Raw genomic sequence first — 23,495 nt, 5'->3', positions numbered from 1 at the left:
AAAATTCTTTTCTACCCTCCAGACCCTCCCCCACCCATTAAGAAGGCAAACGGTATGATACCCATTATACATGTAAAATCATACAAAACATATTTCCATGATTTGGTTGTTTTCAAAGCTGGAGTATAACCACTTCTCAGTCATCCACTACATCCTAGTTCTAGGTCCACCATTTACTTTGTGACTTTGCCAACTATTCATCCTCTTTGAACTTTAGTTTCTTTTTTGTAAAGTGAAGAGGTTGGTTGCACTGTATGTACTATATGATCTCTAAAGCTCTTCTAGGTCTTAACTTATGTGATTTACATGGGATTGTGTATGTGTGTGTGTTTGTGTGTGCGTGCGCGCTTGCACAAAGTGAGGTGATTTTATTAGTATTCGAAAATTTTGTCTGTCAAGGCAAATGGTAATCTGCCTACGGGCAGATCACTGGTAAGACTACTACTGGTAGTCTTAGACAGCTGTCTGAGGCTCCAAGAGATTATGTAATTTACCTTCGGTTATGCAACTGGTAATTGTCTGAGGTAAGATTCAGTTTGGGTTGTCTTGACTCCTAGGCCCTCTGAGGCTCAGTCTATCCACTACACTTCACATAACTTATACATGCTTGGGGAATATTCAGACATTCTGTTCATCCTTTTTGTGAAATTATCAAGGGTTAAAGTCAGAAAAGGGGCCACAAAGATCCACTAGTCTGTTTTACAAGTGAAAATACTGAAGCCCAGAGAAGGTAAAACCATATAGCTAGTTGGCGCTCCCAAAGACATCAAATCCAAACACATACCATAAAACTTACAAAGGAAAAGTGGACATTTGAGACCACCTGGAACTCTGAAGAAAGAATGAAGGTTACTTTGTTTCCCCTGATAGAATATAAACTGCTTTCATTTTTGTCTTGTATCCCCTATTGTCTAGCACAGCTTCTGACACATAATAGGTGCTCAATAAATCCTTCCTGATAGAATTGTCAGATCACATAGTGCAATTTATTTTTAACTAGACTTGTGATTTCATTGAAGTAAGGGTGTGAGGAGCTTCCTCAGCAGGGCAGATTGGCACTTGCAACTTTCATAGTTTTACAGAATTGCCTGGGATTGAGGGACAGGATTGGGGTAGGGTTGGGGGTGGGGAGGGGAAGGGGAGTATTGAGAGGTTAAGAAACTTGACCAGGATTAGACACCTAGAATGTGCCAGAGGTGAGACTTAAATCTAGGTCTTCCTGACTCTGAGGCCAGCTCTCTGCTTAAATGCTGACTCCTTATCAAGAAGAAACTAGAGGTGAAAGGGTCAGTGATCCCCATAGCAGTTTAATTAAGGTAGGAGTTCAGACCTAGTGCTCAGAACAATGAACAGTACAGGATGAGTTTAGTGAGATCCTGGAAGCAGTAGCAATAAAAGAGAATAGCGCTCTCTCTCTCTCTCTCTCTCTCTCTCTCTCTCTCTCTCTCTCTCTCTCTCTCTCTCTCTCTCTCTGTCTTCCTCACTCCTTTCCTCTCCCTTCCCTCTCCCCTCGCTAGTGAAATATCTATAAGGCATTTGCAGTGAATTGACAGAATCATAGATTTAGAATGATGACAAAACTGAGGCTCAGATAAATGAAATGACTTGCCCAAGATCTCAGAGATAGCGACTGAGCAAAGATTCAAAGCCAGTTCCCTTTATCCCCCATATAGCCCTCTTTTCAGAGCATCATGCATCATTATTCCCCCAGGCACTTCAGCTCATGTTAATGCCCATGCTCTTCTTGCACCTGTCTGCTCAAACTGGGCAGCTTTTACTTTAGTAGTCACCCAGAATGTGACCCAATAAATCAAACCATATAGATTATCTTCCATAGACTTAATATTTGTTCAAGAAATTTGACTATAATATCGGAATAATCCTGCATGGAATAATTGGGATCAACTCAGTGACTTCTCAAAGGTTGCTTCATCTCCATAATTCCATAATTCTACAGCTCCAACTGTAATCATCCTGGATTTTTTAAAAAGTACTTTATTAAATAATTCTTTTTCAGATATAAAGAGAACTGGTCTGTGTCCAGTGAATCACCAATAAGAGTATTATGCAGTTGGGGATTTTCCCCCTATGGTAACTCAGGGTTCTTTAATGTCACAGCTGATTTTCAAATATGCTGTGGAACCGTAAGAGCCAGAGGAGGAGGTTACAAAGGAGGAGAGGACTCAGGGCTTTCCAAAAGGAACTTATATAGCTTTTTCTAGCTTTAACCTTGTTTGTTAAACCCTTCTCTTTGAAGGCCCCTTGGCTTTCTTATAGCAAAAATACCCACATGGGAAACAAAGGCAAAAATCAATTCATTTTATTGAATAAACTACTTTAAGTTTTTGCTTCTGAAATCCATGTCTGATTAAAACTATAAATCACTTAGATCTTTAAACAGCAGCATCTCTGTACTCCTATATTTGTGTTCTATTTTTACCATCCTATTTGCACAGGATTATCTAGGATGTATATTTATAACCAAGTGACTCAAAGAGCCATCCTATGGGCAAGGAGTTTGCCTGTGAGTTTCATAGTCACTTAGGATAATTAGGGCATTATTGGTTTCAATGTATTTTTAAAATATTTCCCACAAGTTACTTATAATTAGCAAGCATTGACCCTGCTAGTTACAGCTCCTCTTGTCAGTTCCTCTACCTTATGAAACATGAATGGTTATCAGGGCAAGTCAATAATTTATTAGATACAGTATTTTATTTATTTTTTTGTAAGGAATGGTTCATAAGATCATATATTTAGAACTGGAAGGGGCTTAGAGATCTTCTACTATAACACTGATATTTTTATATGAGAAAACTGAAGCCTAGAGAGGTTATGAGATACCCACAGTTATGTAGGTAATAAAAAAAAAAAAGGTAGAACCAGAATTCATACTTGGATCCCTTAGACTCCAGATCAGCACTTTTCACACAATCTCTCAGGTCACTGAAATCCTTATCACATCTAATAAGTGCTCATAATAAATGTAGTTTCATTTGTTCATCAATACATCATTGTCAGCTTAATTATCTATCAAACCTCATTATCTATCTTTTTCCTGCCTTAGTGGTGTGTAGCATTCCTTCACCAAATTCTTCCCATTTCTTTTTTATCTTTCTAAATATTCATCTTGTTTTCCCCCATCCCAGGTTGTCGATTTCCAAAGAGGTTTATGTCTGCTGGATGTATGGTGATAATCTGCCACCTTTTTTTATCCAACCTCTTCCATTACTATAGTCTAACTGTGAATTGCCTCCCACCAAGTTTCAGTGATGTCTGTATAGACAATAATATGCATCAAAACTGGCCCTCTTTGTTTACGGCCCAACATGAAGCCTGAACTGGAAGCAATTCCTTCCTCCTTGAATCTTTCAGGTCGTTCTTTGTAATGCCTACTGTGCACTTTAACATTTTAAAACATATAGTAACATCTCATAACATTTATGTACACGTCTTAACTGTCTTACTAGACCTATTGCTTCTTCTAAGGTGGGATCTCAGTTATTTTTCATCTCTCTATCACCATCATTCAGGTAAGTCACTTATCCCTGTTTACCTCAGTTTCCTCTTCTGTAAAATGAGCTGGAGAAGAAAATGATAAATCGCTCTCGTATCTCTGTCAAGAAAACCCCAAATGGGGTCATGAAAAGTCAGACACACTGAGACAACTCAGTAACAACAACCATCCCCATTGTTCAGCAGGCACACAGAGGATGTGCTCAAGAAATGTGACAGTGGGTGGTACTCTGGACAGTAATAGGGAAATTTGAAAGATGGGGAAGGTTTTGGGGGAAAGAAATTCAATTTTAGACATGTTGAGTTTAAAATATCTATGAGACATTAAGTTTTAGACATCCATATGGCAGTTGGAGCTGCGAGTCTGGAGGTTAGGGGAGAGGTTGGAATTGTTCTCCTTAAGGATTTCCACTTTGCCTGGGTAAAGGGGACATTGATAGTGGTAATGAGCCCCTTTTTCTCAGTGTCAGCAGTGAGTCCTTGAACGAAAAGGAGCAGCTCTATAGATATAAAGGAGTCCTAGGGTGTTTGTGGATTTTTCAGGAATAAGGCAATGTCAATACATAGGTTTTGTAGACTGCCACCATCTTGTGGGTCACTGACTTTCAGTCACATGGCAATGACTTTATTACCATCTGGGATGTTCAGCCTCATTGTGTAAAGGTCAAAATGATCACATGTTCCCCCATGGCAGTCTGGTGAAGCCTATGGACCTCCTCTCCAAGTGATATTTTTGAATAATTGAAGGAAATATTAAACTTCAATCAGAAATTAGACAAAATAAAGATATGATTTCCCCCCCTCTATCCAAGTTCACTCAGGCCTTGTAATCTGTTGTTATTTTTAAGTTGTTGAGTTGTATCTGACTTTTCATGACTCCATCAACCATAGCACATGAGACCCTGCTATCCTCCTGCTATCTCTCAAAGTTCAAGTTTTAATCCAGGTTCATCTCAGTTGTTTCCATGATGCTATCTATCCATCTCATCCTCTGCCATCCCCTTTTTCCTTTTGCCTTTGATTTTTCCCAACATCAGGGTTTTCTCCAATAAATTTACGTGAAATGATTATGAAATTATGTAGCCAAAGTATTTAAGTTTCAGCTTCAGTATTTGATCTTCCAGTGAATAGCCAGAATAAATTTCTTTAAGTATTTACAGATTTGATTTCATTGCTATCCAAGGGACTCTCAAAAGTTTTCTCCATCACCACAGTTTGAAAGCATTGATTCTGCAGTGCTCAGTTTTCTTTGTAGTTCAACTCTTAACAACTATACATTGCAACTGGAAAAAACATAGATTTGACTATACAGATCTTTATTGGTAGGTGATGGCTCTATTTTTTAGTATGCTGTCCAGATTTGCCATAGTTTTCCTTCTAAGGAGCAAGTGTTCTTTAATTTCATGTTTGCAGTCACCATCTGCATTGACCTTAGAGTACAAGAATATAAAATTTGACACTGCTTCCATTTTTTCTCCCTCTATTTGCCAGGGAGTGAAAGGACCAGTTGCCAAGTTTTTTGATGTTAAGCTTCAAGCTAGCTTTTACACTCTCCTCCTTCACCCTCATCAAGAGGCTTCTTAATTCTTCTTCACTTTTCTGCCCTCATAGTGGTTTCATTTGCATATCTGAGATTGTTGACATTTCTCCCAGCAACCTTAATTCCAGCTTTTGATTTGTCCAGCCTGGCATTTCACATGATGTAAAACTCTGCGTGTAAGTTAAATAAATAAAGTGACAATATACAGCCTTGACAGACTATTTTTTCCAATCTTAAACCAATCAGTTGTTCCATGTTCAGTACTAACAGTTGTTTCTTGGCCCCCAAACAGGTTCCTTAGGAGACAAGTAAAACGATCTGGTATTTTCTTTGAAGACTGGCCATATTTTGTTGTGATCCACACAGACAAAGGCTTTAGTGTAGTCAATGAAGCATAAGTAGATGTTTCTCTGGAACTCCCTTGCTTTCTTCTAATCCATCAAATATAGGCAATTTGGTCTTTAATTCCTCTGCCTCTTCAAAAACCAGCCTGCTCTTCTGGTAATTCTTGGTTCACATATTGCCGAAGCCTGGCTTGTAGAATCTTAAACACAGCCTTTCTGAAATGTGAAATTAGCACAATTGTTCAGTAATTTACAAGTTCCTTCTCATTACTTTTCATTAGGATCGGGACCTAAAGTGATCTTTTCCAATTCAGTGGCCACTGTTGAGTTTTTCAACTTTCCTGGCATATTGAGTACAACACTTTAACAGCATCATCTTTTAGGATTTTAAGTAGCTCAGTTGGAATTCCATCCCCTTCACTAACCTTATCATTAACCATGCTTCCTAAGGCCCACTTGTCTTTGTTCTTCAGGATGTCTGGCTCTAGATCAGTAACCATACCATCGTGGTTGTTGGGGATGTTAAGATCTTTCTTGTATAGCTCTTTTGTGTATTCTTGCCACCTCTTCTTAATCTGTTCTGCCTCTGTTAAACTCCTACCATTTCTGTCTTTTATCATACCTATTTTTGCATGAAATGTTCCCTTGATCTCTCTAATTTTCTTGAAGACATTTCTTGTCTTTCTCATTCTATTGTTTTCTTTTATTTCTTTTCATTGCTCATTTAAGAAAACCTCCTTATCTCTTCTTGCTAATCTCTGGAATTCTGCATTCAGTTGAATATATCTTCCCTTTCTTCGTTTCCTTTACCTTTCCTTCTTTCATCAGCTATGTGTAAAGCCTCATCAGACCGCCATTTTGTTTCCTTGCTCTTTTTTTCTTTGGAATACTTTTGTTGCTGCAGCTTGTATAGTATTGTGAACCTGTGTCCATAGTTCTTCAGGCACCGTATCTACCAGATCTCATCTCTTAAATCTATTCATCACCTCTATTTCATATTCATAAGGGTTAATTTAGGTCAGATATATATATGGTCTGATGGTTTTTCCCTACTTCAATTAAAGTCTGAATTTTGCAATAAGAAGCTCATGATCTAGTCACAGTCAGCCCCAGGTATTGTTTTAACTGACTATAAAGAAATCTTCACTATGAGCTGTCCATCTTGGGTAACCCTGCACAACACAGTTCATAGTTTCATTGAGCTAGGAAAGCCTCTCTGCCATGAGAAAGCAGTAATCGGGGCTGGGTAGGGCTTGTAATATAATCTTTGCACTAAACTATGTTAACCTATATTTTGATATTCTGTGATTTTAATACAAAAGTTGGTACTGGGGAAGAAGAAAGGAAACAGTATTTATTCATCACCCATTATGTTCAGACACTGTGCTAAATGCTTTAATTTCTCACAAATATTATCAACACAGAAAAAATGTTGAAATATATGGTTTGGGATTAAGAGACAGAAAAGACCAAAGGTTTGTATAATCACAAGATTCACAATTATATATAAATTGTACATATTATTATCAGTTGACAAATTTTTTCAGCCAGTATTACCTATCATGGTCTATATCCTCAGCCCTCCATGAACTTATCCACTAGCGGATACAGTATGTTCATAATAAGTAAGTATACAAAACTTGTTTAAAATTCACAATATTTAGGAGAGAGGCATTAGCAACTAAAGAATCAGGAAGGATTTGTTAAAGGGAGTAACACTTGATTTGAACCTTAAAGGAATCTCAGAATTTCAAGAGACGTAGGTAAAGGGGGGACATTCCAGGCACGAGGTAAAGCCTGTGCAAACTATTGACCCATAAAAATTAATGTTTAATATTTTAAAAAATGTATGAGAATGGTTCATGCATACATACATCAAGAGTATCTTAGAAGGAAACATGAGAAGAAAGCAAGCAGACTTTTACAGACAACTTTCTATGGCGGATCATGTCTATGACCACACAGTTGACTGAGATGTATAGAGAATCTCTGTTGTCTTCATTCTGTATTGATTTTAAGAAAGCATTTGACATAAAAAAGAGAGCTCTTAATTTACTAGAATAAAATACCACCCATAAGGCTCCTTTCAAAAAATGTGACTTTCATATATGTGTATGTATGTATGTATCTTTATCTATCTAAACAACATATATATAATTATATAACAAATGCATAACATATATAACTTAAAATTATTTATGACTTTACTATAGATGCAACTGTGGAGCTAACTGCTAAATAAGAATATCAGTAAATTCTAAAACAGGGAAATGTCTGCTCACCTAACTGGTTTGCAGTGTCACAGAAGATAACTTGCATGGAGTCATTCACCTCCTCTCCCACTTCCCCTTGAAACAAAAATTCAGTGTTGATGCTAAGGTTCCCCACAAGTTGTCATTTGCAGGTAATATTGGGCTGATGGCATCAAGTATGGAAACACTATAAAGCCTCTTCACTGAAATTCACAGTAAAGCAAAGGAGGTTGACATAATTATTTACACAGGAAAATCCAGGTAGATTAAAAATGCCCATTGGCCAAATGATGGTATGCAGCTAGAAGCATAGTGCTTGGAATTAGTTCATCAGCACATATTTATCATGACAAGACATTATAGATAAGTACTTTATTGGGGACCAGGATTGTTTAGTAGCAAGAGATTGAGCTAAATGACATCTGGAAAATTGTGTAGTACTTTCTATGTTCCTAAGCTGTGCCAAGATACAAATGCCTATCTCTCTTTTTTTAATTTTTGTTTTTGAATTAACAAGCCTCCCTCCCACCTACCCTTATTTTATAAGGAAAAACAAAACCCTTGTAATTAATATTCATAATCAAGGTAAAAAATTTCCGTATTGATTATGGCATTCATATCTCATTCTGCACTGTGAATCTAGCATGTTTCTGTCAGGAAATGGGTAGCATTCAGTCCTCTGCAATCATGTGGGTCATTTTGAATGGTTCACAGATCTTAAATATTTCAAAGTTGTTAGTTTTTACAGTATTTTTGTTATCATATAAATTGTTTTCATTCCACTCCACTCTGCATTGGTTCATACAAATGTTCCCACGTTTCTCTGACCCTCCATCTCTTTTGCAATTTCTTACTGCCTCTCTCTCTATCATCAGTATCCTCCTGCTGCTTTTTAAGGCCCATTTCAGCCAAAATGGGCCCTTTGCTGTTTCCTGTATATGGCATTCTATCGCCCAACTCCCTTGCCTTTGTGCAACCTGTCCCCTGTGCTTGTAATCTCATCCTTAACATTTACCTTGTACGCTCTCTCGCTCCCTGCAGAGGAAACTCAGGTGCCACGTCCTTTTCCTAACCTCCCCAACTCTCCGCTCCTAAATCACTTTGCATTTATTCTGTATATGTTTTACATATATTTATCTGTGTACTCCCCCAACTCCAACATAAGCTCCTTTGGGACAGCTTTATTTTTGTCTTTATATCCAAGAGTGTAACACAATGCTTGGTATATAGTTAGGTGCTCAATAAATGCTTGTTGAATTGAATTGAGTTGAATTTCGAAAATCTAAAATGAATGAAAATTATGTACAAGTAATCAAAAAGAGCCATGAGAGGCAAGGCAGTGGGGCTTCAGTTTCCTCATTTGTACAAATGTGCTCATTGAACTCCTGTTTTATGCTCGGGTGCTAGGCCCTTAGGGGGATACAAAAATAAAACAGTGAGGCTCTAGTCCTCTAGGAATTCATGATCTACTCACTAAATGGGTGGTAGGCTCCTTTGAATCCACAGGATTATCAATTTAAAGCTGAACGCTACCTTCAAAATCACCTAGTCCCAAGCCCTTTGTTGGACATATGAGGAAAATGAAATGCAGAGGGCTTGTGATTTGTCCAGAGTCTCATAAAGAGTAAGGCATAGGGCTGGGACCTGAATCTAGGTCTTCCACCTCCAAATCCAGTTCTCTTAGTACTACACTATACTGTCTCTCTACCCCTCTTCTCATGGTCTCTGCACACTTGCTGTTAGAAAGAAATAAATGTGACCTGGTTCAGAGAGTTCAGATTCTATGGTTCTTCCCCTGTCTTGGTTCCTCACCCTTCCTCTCTCTATACAGAGGAGGAATGGAGTGCCTGAATAAGAAAAAAGTTGGAGAAGAAAAAAGTGACTCTCTCCTCCTCTCTTCCACTCTCTTTTTCTCTCTCTCCTTCCTCACTTCCTTCTTTCCTTCCTTCCTTCCTTCCTTCCTTCCTTCCTTCCTTCCTTCCTTCCTTCCTTCCTTCCTTCCTTCCTTCTTTCCTTCCTTCCCTCTTTTCTTCTTTACTTCCTTCCTTTTTCCCATTTTCTTCCTTCCCCTTTTCCTTTCTTTGTTGTTTTAGGAACAATGCTTCAAACAGAATGAACTTTCTAAGACACCACCTGAAGGAAGAAAATGCCAAGAACCATTAGCAGTAGAAATAGAAACCAACAATGAAGAGGAAGAAAGGTAAAGGAGACTCATCCCTTATGACTAATGATAACAGTTTACCTTCAGGTAGCACTTTGTCCTGAACATAGTGCTTTACGTACTCTATTTCCTTTGGCTTTCACAATCATACTGTGAGGTAAGCAGAGGCAATCTGATTTTCCAAATGAGGAAAGAGACTCCCAGAGGTGGAGTAAACTGCCTATGATCACCTTATTAATAAGTGACAGAGGTGGGCACTTGACCCAGGTATTCTTTCCACTGTGGCAGACTGAGTGAATGAGAACTCTGCCTTGGAAGAGAATAGTTCTATGCCTTAGGAGAGTTTGGAGAAGGGGTGGGTTTAGGGTGGAGTAATTTTAAGAATTCCTCATATGTATACGATAATTTATGGTTTATAGTGTTTGCCTTAAAATAATCCTATAAAACAGAGAGCACAAATGTCATTGTTCTTTGCTAACAGATGGGGAAATTGAGGCTCAGAGGTTATGGGTCCAAAGTGAAGCAGCTTTTCTGAGGCCACAGAACTGATCCATTTTAGAGCTAAAGTTAGACCCTGGTTTTCCCAACTCAAGTCCCCTGTGCTTTTCCCCAATCACCGCACTAAGTGTCATGCTACACTATTTCCTGGAAAATATTTCTGTATAAAGACCTGTTCTCAGACAGGATCTGAGAAGGATGTATCTGTGCGCCCCCCCCCCCTTTCAAACTCTTACTGTTTAAATGATGAAATGAGAAACATGAAACAATATGGCAGTGCAAGTTGGCCTGCCCTGGGTCTCCGCATGAATGCTTCTGAGAGCAAGGGCTGTCATATCTTCAAGTGCCTGCTCTCTCCTTGATATAACTGTGATTCTTTATTTCTCCAATGCAGAGAAAACTCCCTTTGCCCTTTGCCCTGCCATACATAAAAGTTAGGATTTAGTTCTAGAGGGAAACTTAGAGATTGTCTAGCCCAACTCACTCATTTCACAGTTGATGAAAATTTAGTCCAAACATATTAAATGTTCAAGGTTATGCAGGTAAATAGCATTTGAGCCCATATCCCTGCCTGTAAATCCAGGGTTCTTCCTGCCACACCAAATGATCAGCTCTTTTAATGAGAATTTGGAGATCACAGCAGCTGGTAGTAGAATAATGATAAAAGGAAGTCAGAGTCTTGGTCAGGGGTCATCATGGAAGCCCCATAGATAGGAACTGCCTTCAAGTTCCAACTCTGACATGCATTAATAGCGTGTGACCTTGGGTAAAACACCCAGTTCATCAGCTAATAGTTATTTATCACCTATTCTGTGTCAAGTTTGGGGCTAGGTCCTGGAAATGCAAATACCAAAAAGAGATGGCTCTCAGCCTCAGAGTGTACATCCTACTAGAAAGATGCAGCATGTTCACAGATAAGTTAACAACAAAACCAACAATAATAATAGCACTTAACATCTACATAGCATGGACTATATGCCATGTAGTTGAATTGAGAGAAAAGGATGGATTCTAGAGAGGCTGAGAAGGTGGGATCCATAAAGTTTGATAACTGATTGGATATGGATGTGCAGACGAGAAAAGAGACAAGGATGACTGAAGTTTTGAACTTGTAAAAATGGTGGAACTTTCAACAGAAATATGGAAGTTTGGAGGAGGAGTGGGTTTAGAGGAACAGACACTGAGATGGTTCTGAACATGTTGAGTCTGAGATTCCTGTAGGGAAGGCAGCTAGATGGTGCTAGTCTAGCGTCAGCAGCAACTGTGTTCAAATCCTGCCCTAGACCCTTACTAGTTGTGAGGGCCACTAACCGTGTAAGTCATTTAATCTATCCAAGCTTTAGTTTCCTTAATTGTAAAATAAGAAGATTGGATTCAATGACCTCTAAGCTCCCTTCCAGCTCTAAATCTGTGGTGCTAAGATTAACTTTACAATTTAAAAAAGGAAATTTTGAAAACAGAAAGAAGGCCAGAAAATCAGGACAATGTCAAAAGCTATGAGTTGATCTTATTGTATATACTTAACAGGAAGTGCACATAATAGAGACCCCAGTTTCTTTACAGTTCTTATGTGCATGCACATGCCCATTCTACCGAGTGTTTCTTAAGTTGAGAATAAAAATGAAAATTCAGAAATAGAGTATCTAGGTGTAAATGTTGAGTTGACATATGGGGATGCAGGATTGAAGCTCCTCACTCAGGAAAGAGTTGGGGAGTGTCCTGACGGTCAGTTTGATAGCATGAACTTAAAAGGAAGAGGGTTTGTTGAGTGACAATATCGGAAACAGTTTACAGATCTGGAGATGGCAGTGCAGGTCTAAGGAGTAAAATATTATTAGGGCAATTGTCTGAAAAAGATCTGGTGGTTTTAGGACACTTCATCCTCAATGTGACCAAGAGCTTGTGACATGGGCTTGTCCCTTCTGATTTTCTTGCCACTGGTGGACAGCAGAGATGAAAGTACCACCTGTGCCCCCATGGCCTTCAATTGCTTGCCCAATTCCATAATCCTTATTCCTAACAGTGTTTTCTTGCTTCCCTCTGGAAGTTTCTTCTGTGCCTACGTAAGTCACGAGAAGTGGGTAATAGTCATCTGTTTGGACAAATCTTGAAAGAGTCTGTCCCAGCTTGCATATATGCATGCCCTGTTATCCAGCTGACAAAGAGCTACCTCAGCCCCCCTCAGCAGAAAGTCACCAATCACCTCTGTTCTCTTCTTCCTCTAATTCTCACTCAAGAGAAGACCACATAAAAATACATATATATATATAATTAATAATGATTTTGCTAATTAATCACATTACTAAAAGATTGACTTTGAAGGAAATTTTTCTCACTTCTTCTTTGTAACTTTCATCTTAGTCTAAATAGATGGTCATGTCTGGGTCAGTAATTCTGCCTTTGGCCATCTGACATCAGCACCTTTATTGCCCTAACAATCTTACCATGGTGGCATCTGACACCTAGAACTGCTCAGATAGCCCGTTTCCATCCTTCTACCCCCACGTTCACACCTCTTTATTTTTGAACTAGTCAGTGCCCAGATCACTTTTATCTGCAAGGCTTTCATGTAGGACTGAGTCTCTGGAAGGTACTTTGGAGTACAAGGCAAAGTTGCAGTGCTTTGGCTACTGTGCATGAATATGATATTTTTTCTCAGACTCAGTTTTCTCTATTTCTTTTCCTCCATGCACAGAATGTCCATCTCCCTCCCCTCTGCCACTTGTGATCCCTAATTCCTTACAAGGTTTAGTTCAAGAATCTCCTACTACAAGAAACCCATCTGGATCCCCATGGTGTCCTCCCTACTCCCTGAAATTATTTTGTATTTACTATATATGTGGTAAATGTGAGCATATGTATTCATTACATACTATTTACACGTATGCCATTATATTGTACACTACATATGTACTATTATACATGTATACTATTATATTGTATACTATAGGCTACATATACTATGCTGTATAACTGTATACTATATATGTGTGTATATCTATATCTATTCATATAAAATTTTTTGGTGGTTAAGTCATGTCTGACTCTTCATGACTCATTTGGGGTTTTCTTGGCAAAGATACTGGAGTGCTTTGTCATTTCTCTAGCTCATTTTACAGATGAAGGAACTGAGGCAAACAGAGTTAAGTGACTTGCCCAGGGTCACACAACTGGTAAGTGTCTGAGGCCAGGTTTGGATTGAGGTCCTCCTGACGCCAGGGCTGGCACTCTAACCCGCTGCGCCACCTAGCTACCATATACTACTTACTGTAGTACATAGCACACTGCTAAATATTTAACATAGTAATATAGAACTCTACTTCATAGCATAGTACTACATAGGAGTGTACTGTATACTACTTACTATGGTATAGCAAATATACCATTACTATACTACAGTGTATACTACCATATATGTGTACCACATCTAGTAGAAACTAGTGTACTATATGTATGCATTATGTAAATAGTATACACCATGATGTAGTAATAGTAAATAGTGTATAGTATATTACTGAATAGTGTGTGTACTAGTATAATAGTAGCACTTTTAAGTAGCATCTTATACACTATTTACACGATACACACACATATATTTAATATTTACTTATCTAAGTGGCATAGAGACCAGGATGCAGAACTTGAAGTTAGAAAATCCTGAGCTCAAACCCTGTCTTAGATACTTCCTAGCTGTGTGACCCCAGGAATGTCACCTAATCTCTCTGTACCTCAGTTTCGCTCTCTATAAAACGGGAACACCTTATAGGGTTGTTCGAGGACCATGTGAGCTTAGACATTTAAAGCACTTGGCAAAATTTAACGTGCTACGTAAATACTAGTTGTATTATCTTGTCCTCCTCCACTCCCATTGCCCTGGAATGTGAGTTCCTTTAAAGTAGGGACTGTTTTTCTCTTGTCTTTTTGTACCAAGTACCCACTGCAATGTATGGAGCACATATAAGAAACTTCATAAATCTGTTGAATTTCATTCTGAAGTTCTGTGCTGATACACAATTGGATTCCTGTATCTTTACAGGTTGGAAAGACGCTGCAGATGGAAAGATAACAAACAGCCTGTTCTCCTGAAAGAGGAGGCGTCGCAAACCCAGACTTTGCCAGAAGACTGGCAGACTCAGAGAGCCAGTTTGCAAGCACAGGTAATGGGGGCCATTGTCATGGACACCTGGGGCCATATTTCACTCAGCTGGCATTAATTTATGCCTTCACATCTTGAGTACAAATGAAACTTTTTATGCTCACATGTGTTGTGGGGTCAGGGGCCAGGGAGTGTTTGGGGTCTTTTTTATCCTAGGTTGACCCCTTTCCGCTTTCCCTCTGTCTTTGACTTGTAGAGGCAGTATGCAATAGTGGCCTTAGAGTCCTTCCCAGGACCCCAGGAACTTAGAAGATCAGGGTTTAAATTCTCTTTCAGACATGTTCTAGTTGTACATTCCTGAGCATGCCTATGTGCCTCAGTTTCCTCATTTGTAAAATGAGACAACTGAACTTGATGGCCTTTGAAGTCCCTTCTGATGCCAAAGTTATGATGCTCTGAGTCCTCCTCTGCTTCCCAAACCCAGGCCTTCTTTCTCTGGAGCTCCCATGATGGGAGGCCCTCCATACCTGAGGGGTACCTGGTCGGCTGCCTCACGGGGGATAATAATAGCTAACATTATAGTGCTTTTGAGTTTTGCAACATGCTTTACATAAGTATCTCATCTGATCTCTGCAAAAAGCCTCCCAGGCAGGAGCTACGTGTGGTTTTCCTCACTGTAAGGATGAGGGCACTGGGTCTGAGTAAGGTCAAGTGACTTGACCAGAGTCACACACCTAGTAAGTATCTGAAGCAGAATCTGAACTCAGGACTTCTTGACTCCAAGTGTTCTGTATAGTGTCAAGCTGTCTCTCTTATCAGATCTCTCCTTAGCACTCCTTCTATCTAGACTCAACTTATTTACCCTTTGGCCTCATCTTTAACATTCCTTTTCTTAACTGTCCTCCATAAAACTGCCCTCTGCCTTCCTGAAGACCTTCACTCACTCCATCTGGCCCACTTCGCCCAGTCCATGAGAGTCCTCTTGGCACTGGAAAACTGGCCCATCCATTCCCAAGACTGCTTCCATTCGCTCTCTTGACTGTCCCTTAGAGTGTGATGCTGCCAGTACTTTCCCAGACAGAAGGTTCCCAGGGAACCATAGCCCTGGCAGGACCTTTAGTTAGGGGAAAGAAAAAACAACCAAGAGAAAAACCCACCACCACTACAAAAAACAAAACAAACCCAACACCCCACCACTGGGTAGGAGTCTTGGGGTCCTGAGGGCATGACCATGTTCTTTGAAGATTTCCCAGATGAAGCAGGCTCTGGAGCAGTCTGCCCATAACTATAGAGAGGACCTTCAGGAGTTAAAGCAATTGTCTGACAAAGAAAGGGAGAAGCTTTTTCGGGAACTTCAAGATCATATCAAACAGAGCCAGACTGTGAAAGAACAGCTGGAGGCCTCCCATCAAGAAGCCCTAAAGATCATGGAAGATGCCAAAAACCAAGAACTGAAGGTAATGTTTCCATGGGCAGTCTGACTTCTGAGCCTTTTAGCCTGGGGGGGGGGGGTCTTGTTCTGGGGCCTGGGCACCCCAGGATATGTTGGGGCTCTCCTCCTGGAGGTTAGCCTCAGAGGTCACAGGGCATTCCTTTAACATTCCAGTTCTCCTTAATGAATAACCAGGTGTGGTTCCGTCATCTGTTGACTTAATATATTCACAGTTTGCCCCATAGCTTGGGGTTGATTAGTTTCCCTAAATTTCTAGCCCCTCCTGTGTTAACATCCCTTTATTTGTAGTAGGTTTATCCTCTCTAGGTATTGAAAGAGCCCATTTTAACTTCAGAAGTTAGAGATCTCCTGGGACCAGGGCTGCTTGTGGTATGAGGGACAGAGGTGGGAGGGAAGGGTCAGGGTAGACCCCCCTCAACTTCTCCCCTCTGTGTTTGACTAATTTGGCTACTAGAGGGGGAGGGGCAGTGTGGCATAATGGAAAGAACCCAGGATGGGAAGTCAAAAGTCACAGCTGGAAAGTGGCCAAGCCCAGCCTAGAACCATGGAAAAAGCATTTCAGGTGCATGCCTTGTGACAAGTCACTGGTAGCCCCATCTTTGGGTGGGAAGGACCAGGGAGCACTCTGAAAGGCTGTGTTCTTCACCATTTTTTATTGTGCATTGGATGAAATGGGGAGTAATGTTTCTAACTGGAGCAATCAGAAGGAAGGTTTCTCTGATTCTGATAAATGGTGGGTTTTTCTCTGCTCTCCTTAGTGACTAGAAGGAGAATGAGCACGGCACAATGAGGAAAAAGTACTAAGAGACAATAGAAGACAAAGGCCCACATCTGCAAGACTTCACTGAGACTAATTGAGACAAATAGATGTACAATTCCTTAAATGCCCTGTTAGAGGAAATTGTCTAGCTTGGAATGAAAGCAGCTGCTAATATCTCTCACTTAGAATCTTTACATATGCAGGAGAAACAAAATCAGCTCCAACCCTTTTGCCATCCTGGGTGGTGGCCAAAATTTTTCCTTAGTTAAAAATCTCTCTCTTGTTTCGCTTTGTCTGCAGGAGGTAGAGGAACGCCTGAAGAAGGAATACAGTCACACCTTCCAGATTCAGCATCAGTCTCACCAACTGGAACTCCAGGCCTTGGAAGAAAAGGCAAGCAAAGACCTTCAGGGGGAACGTGAGAGGATACAGAAACAGCAAGCTCTCTTGCTAGGTATACAATAACCAGCCGTGAAGATTAGCCTGGGTGCATTTGCCCAGGGCTTCATGTACTCATGCCAAGAAACCAAGGTGGTGGGATGGAGATCAGCTGAAGAAGTTCTGTCTGGCCACTCAAGGTTTTCATGAGCAGTGATTGTGGTCCTCAGGCCTAGCGTTTGGTTTGAGGTGGTGGTGGTAGGTCGGGGAGATGTAGAAAGAGTAGTGGGATGTAAGAGTCATGCGATGGTCATTTCCATCTGTGAATCAGTGATGTGGGAAGTAAGTTCCTGGAGGGATTTGTCCTTCATTTTATCCTTGTATCTCCAGTATCAAATATGACACTTTGCATGTAACCACTTAATTAATGATGGTTGGATTGGATGTCCTAACTGACTATCCTATAGAAGAAGTAAAAAAGTGCAGTGTATGTGTGTACACATGCATCCATCCATCCATATATGGGTACATACATATATTATATACTTACATACCCTTGTCTATACAGGTGTGTGTACATATGAATACATACATCCACATACATACATACCACCCAAGATAATTTTAGATTATTTTATCTAGATAATTTTATCTAATAGAACATTTAAAGAATTGGGCATCTATTTGTCTCAGTCCCAGTGCAGCCATGTAGCTGTGGGCCTCTGTCTTCTGTTTCCTCTTGGTACTTTCTCCTCATATACACACATATCTACATAAACATACAGACATACATATATGTACACATGTGTACTTCTGTGTGTATGTATGTGTGTGTATGAGAGAGAGAGGGAAAGCCCTATCACAACCCTGGTGTTGGGAAACAAGGATGAAATGTAGGTTATTTTACATATTTGGGGGTAAAGGCAAATAGCGTTTTATCAAATTCATTTTATAACATCTTTCTTCATCACATTTGTATTTAGTTAGTGAACTGGCCGTGGTCCTTCTGGTCCAGTCCAAATTCTTTATGTCTGTGTGAAAGAGATCTTTCATGTTCTTTGTGAGCTGCTTAAGGAATGAAGTAAAAATTAAACTGTTTATCCTTTTGTGTCTTACTCATAATAAAAAGTAGCTCTTCTTTTTCCTTCAGTTTGGAAGTGGGATCCATAGGGAGAGAGCTCAGCCTAGGGCTGGCGGGGCTCATTTCTCCAATATATGGGACTCAGGCCCTGGGGCAGTTCCTAATCATTTCTATGCACTCCTTGGACCTTTGAGAGAAGGCTGGGAAAGGGGGTGGGGCTCTGGCCTAAAAAATAGCACTGCTGAGTCCTGCCGGGGAGTGTCTGAGTATAAAACCCAACCCTCAGCCACGCATGTCCTGCCCTTTCCCCATTGGACTGTCCCCCTCCTACTTACATATTGTCCCTAGATTCTCTTCGGCTGGAGTTGTCAGAGCAGCACGCATCCTTTATCAGCCAACAGAAGGAAATAGTGGAGCTGGAGACGGAGCTGAAGAATCTGAGGGGACTGAAGAAACAGCAGGCAAGTTTCCAGTGCTGTACTTATGCTGCAGTGTTGTGTTTCAGAGCCAAAATGACACCTTTTCCCCTTCTGAGACTTTGGAGTAAGTCCCCTGTCCCACCTCCCTCATGGGTGTGTGTGTGTATTTGTATGGTATGTGTGTATATGTGTGTGTGGTGTGTGTGTATGTGTGTGTATGTGTATCTGTGTGTGTGTGGTATGTGTGTGGTGTGTGTGTGTGTGTGTGTTCCTGCATGGCTCCAAGAGTCACAGACAACAGTACACCAGTAGAGTCAGCCCTTCAGCTGATTTGTCGTGTGTCCCTCCATTTGGAGTATTACTTTTGCATTGAAATGTTGATGAGGGTGTTTTCAAAATGAAAAGCATGTTATAAATATTGAATAGGGCTAAAAGTATATTTTGAAAAGGCATCTTAGTAATGTTTGCATCATGAGCTTTGAGTTCTTTAACATAGTGGGGCCCCTTGTAAAGGTCCCTAAGAAGACCTTGACTCCTACAGCTTTTAGGGCTAGCCCCAGAGGCTCTCATACCTCCTGAGACAACTCTAGGGTTTTCCTCTAGAACTGCTCCCTTCCCTGCCTCCCCATTTCCTCCCCCACCCTCCTATTTCTGTCATCAGGCTCAAAAAAAGTTATCCTTGATCTCTTTCTTTGCACCTGTCTCTCCAGTTGGTCATGCCTGGAGAGTTTTCTTCATCATGGGCTTTACACCCACCTCATCCTTTCCAGTTTCACTTTCTCCTTAGTCTTGATCACCTTAGAACTCACACCTGACACCTTAGACCTGAACTACTGAATTGTCTCCTAAGTAGTTTTCCTGGCTCTAGTCTGGTCTTCCCCTACTTCCCACACCCCACTGCCACCCAACCAATCTTAGCAACACACACCATTACTCCTTCACGAAATACCTTAAGAGGTTAAAATACAAACCTCCGTGTCAATGTCCTTTACTCCCTAGTTCCAGTTTGGGCTGACTGTGGTCACTCTCCTTCATGCATAGTATGTTCCATTTAACCTGGCCTCTTTGATGTTGCCCATATATGACTTTCCATCATCTACCTCTAAGTCTTGGCACTGTCCACCATGCTAGATTGTACTCCTTCCTCACCTCTGCCTCTTGAAAGCTGTTTCCTTTCAAGGCTCAGCTAAAGTGCTGTCTCCTACTGGAAGCCTGATCTCATTCTCCTGGTTGTTGCCCCCTTCTGACCTTTGCTCTCCTCCCCCCCAAACAAATTACCCATTTTTAAATTTTGCATTCACTCATCTATGTACATGTTATTCTTTCCAGTAGAGGGAGCCTCCTATAATCCCTAAACTCCTTGAGGGTGGGCACTATTTCTTCCTTGTCTCTGTATCTCCAGTACCTTGCATAGCTTCTGGCACAGTCTATGCTTAATTAATATGCACATGATACATATATACGTACAAACACACATACACATACATATACATGTATGTAGGTATGTATTATATGCACATAAACATATATCTTCAACTTCCAGGGCTTGTAATCAGTATCTTCTCTGAGCTACAGTAATACATACTATTTATTTGGTTGAATGAAATAATAGAAAGAATACTAGATTTGGAATCGAGAGACCCGAGTTCAAATTCGTCATTTTACTAGTTGTGTGACATTGTGCAAGTCACTAAACCTTTCTGAGCCTCAGGTTACTCTCCTGTGGCTGCATCCAAGGAACTCTGTTTGATCCTAACATATCCCACAGAAACATCTTTAGGAAGAGAGCCTCTACAGCTGCATTTTGCCCTCTTGACTGAAATGCCATTTTGTAATCAGCAAACAGTAAACAGTGGTTTTGCATTGACTTTTTTGTTAGCTGTGACTCTCTGCTGTAGAAAATTGTCTATGAAAGCATCTGTCCCTTTCTCATCATTCCATCAGGTACACCCTCCAAGAGCATAGATGATAACATAAAGATTTCTACAGAAATCATAAAGCAGTCATATGTACGGGTAATTGTGGAGATCTCAGTTGCCTTCTTTTTGGTAATAAAATCACATGTGAGTTTTCCCCTCCCTCCCATTGTCTTGGTATCCTCTCTGCTCTGAAATAATTTAAAAATTTATCCCTTCATTGCTTTCAAAATTGTTTCATCCCCAGCGTAGATTTCTTCTATACATCTTTAGTTTGACATAACTATTTTTCCTGATGTCCTCTTCTTAAGTTGATTTTCTGTTTTCTCAGATACTGACGTGTTATGATTAAAGTGTTGTACCTCCACTTTCATTGATAGAGAAATCTGCCAAATCTGTTCCTCTCCCCTCCTATTATTTGGTTTCTCCCAGTTTCTTCTATCAATGCTGTGGGGATGGTCTGGCATGGTTGGGTCTGTTAAGATCAATCTTAATAGAGAGTACTATTTGCACCTGCCTCCACAGTTGGTCATGCCTGAAGATGTCCTATATTGGGATTTCAAAAAACTTAAGCAAAAGGTGAGGGACATGTGAGCAGAGAGTAGTCTTAAGAGATGGAGGTATTTGTGAATTGTAATCTCAATAGGTATCAATGGTACAGCCCCAAAAGGGAATATAAATTTGGGCTGCAGTAAGAAAAGCATAATGTACAAGACAAGGAAGGTAACAATCATCCTGCAGCACCCACCCTGGTCAGACCCCATCATGAATATTGTGCTCTTGTGCTCAGTTCTTTGCACCATGTTTTAAGAAGGAAATTGATGAGCTGGAGAGTAAGCAGAGAAAGACAACCGGGATTGAAAAGACTTGAAGATGATGAGCATGTGAAGGCTCTGGGGATATTTATCTTGGAGAACAGAAAAATCAGAATGGATATGATAGCTGCTTTCAACTGTAAGACAGGCTGTCATGAGGGCGTAGGACAGATTTATTGCTTATCCCTAAATAGCCAGACTAGAAATTGCAGTGGAAGTGGCCAGGGCAGATTTAGGCTTAACGTAAGGAAGAACTTCCGAAAAGGCCTTGTTATTCAAAAGTGGAATAAGCTTTCCCAGCAGGTTGTGGGTTCTCCCTCATTGAAGGTCTTCCAGAGAAGCTTAGATGGCTGTTTATTGGGAACATTGTAGAGAAGATTCTTGGTCAGGTACAGGTTGGGCCAGATGACCCATGGGATTCTTCTCAGCTCTGATATTTTGTGATTCCATTGGACTTCTCATTTTAGCACATTGCCTCCCACGGGTATATAAGACGTAATGAAGAAAGAGGAACCGAAGGTGTAGAGAATTTGTTAGGAGGATGTTACAGAAATGCAGGTGTAAGGTGACAAAGGATGAGGATATGTGTAATATGCAGAGACTAAGGAATGGCTATGAGATATGTCCAAGGAAGAAATGAGAGTTCTTAGTGAAAATAAGCATGGGGGGAAAATGGAAGAGTCAAAGATGCCTCCCAGACCTCCAAGGTTTCATCCTGAGACAGGATGACATTGATGAAAATGTGGGGGACTGAGGAGAAAAGAAAGAAGAGTTCAAATTTGTTGAATTTTTAGTGAATTTGAAGTGAGAATCAAATTGAAATAATGTATAGGTAAATGGAATGGAAAACAGGAGTGGGCCATGGGTCAGAGCTGGCGATGCCAATTTTGAAGTTAGCAATATACATTTCAAGGTATCAGAATTAAAGAGATGCCCTGGGAGAGAGCATAGATAGAAAGGAAAGAGAGCAAAGCCCAAACTCTAAGGAGTACTAATGCTTGGGAGCAAGGGAAGGAAAAAGAACCAGAGAAGGGCAGAGACTAGTTAAGAAAATCAGAGCCACAGAATCACAAGGAAGAGAGTCAGCTACGAGTACTCAGCACTAAAAAGAGGAGTGTGGGCCCTGACATGAGGTCACTGGATGCAGAGGTCACTGGATGCAGAGGTCAGCTGCAGTAGAGTGGTTCTGGTAGAAACCAGGCAGCATGGGGTTAACGAGAGAATTTCTAAAGCATTCCTGTTTGACTTTGGGGTGGTAAAGAATAATAATTCCCATCTCTATAGTATTTTGTAGTTATCAGAACACTTTCTTGTCTACTATCTTGTTTGACACAATTAGAAACAGGCCAAGACCCTCTTGTTCAGACACTCATACTTACCGCATTTGGAGCAAAGATCTGAATGCCTTCAGGCCAGACTCTGCTGCCTTAGCCTGAAACCCACCTGAGCAGAACCATATTTGGCCACAGATAATCAAGAAAGAGAAAATTTAATTATAACAGTCAGTGCATGTTAAATTTTTCCCATGCTCAGAGGTTCTTTGGATAGCTGTGTTATCTCCTCATTGAAAGATAAGTTAATATTTACTGCTATCAGGGTATATTCACTGAGAAACATTCATTAATTCAGCACACTTAAAAACTGTTTTTGCTTTTTATATCATAGTCTTTTCTCGATATATTGCCCCCTACCCTTCAACTGAACCCTCCCTTGTAACAAAGGGAAAAAGACAAGGAAAACTGATTTCCTGAATGTCTGTCTCAGAGTATTTGCAGCATTCCACACCTCCTGGCCCGTACCTCTCTATCCAGCACAGAACAGTGTGTATCATCATCTGTTTTGTTCAACCAGGATTCAACAAACATTTAGTAAGTGCTTACTGTGTCCAAAGCCTTGTGTATGTCTGGGGGAAATGCAAAGATGATTACATCACAGTCACTGTCCTTATAAAACTTACAATCAAGTAGGAGAAACAAAACATGTATAAACAAACTAATGTAAAGTAGAGTTTGATAAGGGCAGCTCGGTGGCACAGTAGGTAGGGTGCTGGCCTCGGGCCAGGAAGACCTGTTTGAATCTGGCCTGTGTGTCCCTGAGAAAGTCACTTAACCCTGTGTGCCTCAGTTTCCTCATCTATAAAATGAGCTAGAGAAGGAAATGGTAAATTACTCCAGTATCTTTGCCAAGAAAACCCCCAAAAGGGTGACAAAGAGTCAGACATGACTGAAAATGCCCGAACAGCAACAGATAGGGAAACTGAGGGAGA

The 23,495-nt window shown here is 40.4% G+C and overlaps 1 protein-coding gene across 4 annotated transcripts in view; it reads left to right on the top strand.

Moving 5' to 3' along the window:
• The window catches only part of FAM184B (family with sequence similarity 184 member B), a 135,797-nt gene that overhangs the window by 98,201 nt on the left and 14,101 nt on the right, over positions 1–23,495 (top strand). For all 4 annotated transcript variants that reach the window (XM_072620343.1, XM_072620344.1, XM_072620341.1 and 1 more), the window contains 5 exons: positions 9,746–9,852; positions 14,348–14,468; positions 15,652–15,864; positions 16,921–17,074; positions 18,428–18,540. In XM_072620343.1, coding sequence (XP_072476444.1) covers positions 9,746–9,852; positions 14,348–14,468; positions 15,652–15,864; positions 16,921–17,074; positions 18,428–18,540 — 708 coding nt within the window. The remainder of the gene's footprint in view (positions 1–9,745; positions 9,853–14,347; positions 14,469–15,651; positions 15,865–16,920; positions 17,075–18,427; positions 18,541–23,495) is intronic.

The sequence above is a fragment of the Notamacropus eugenii genome, chromosome 6, assembly GCF_028372415.1.
Source record: "Notamacropus eugenii isolate mMacEug1 chromosome 6, mMacEug1.pri_v2, whole genome shotgun sequence".
NCBI classification, from domain to species: domain Eukaryota; kingdom Metazoa; phylum Chordata; class Mammalia; order Diprotodontia; family Macropodidae; genus Notamacropus; species Notamacropus eugenii.
Note: the sequence above shows the minus strand (reverse complement) of the source record. Positions and strands in the feature narration are given on the sequence as shown.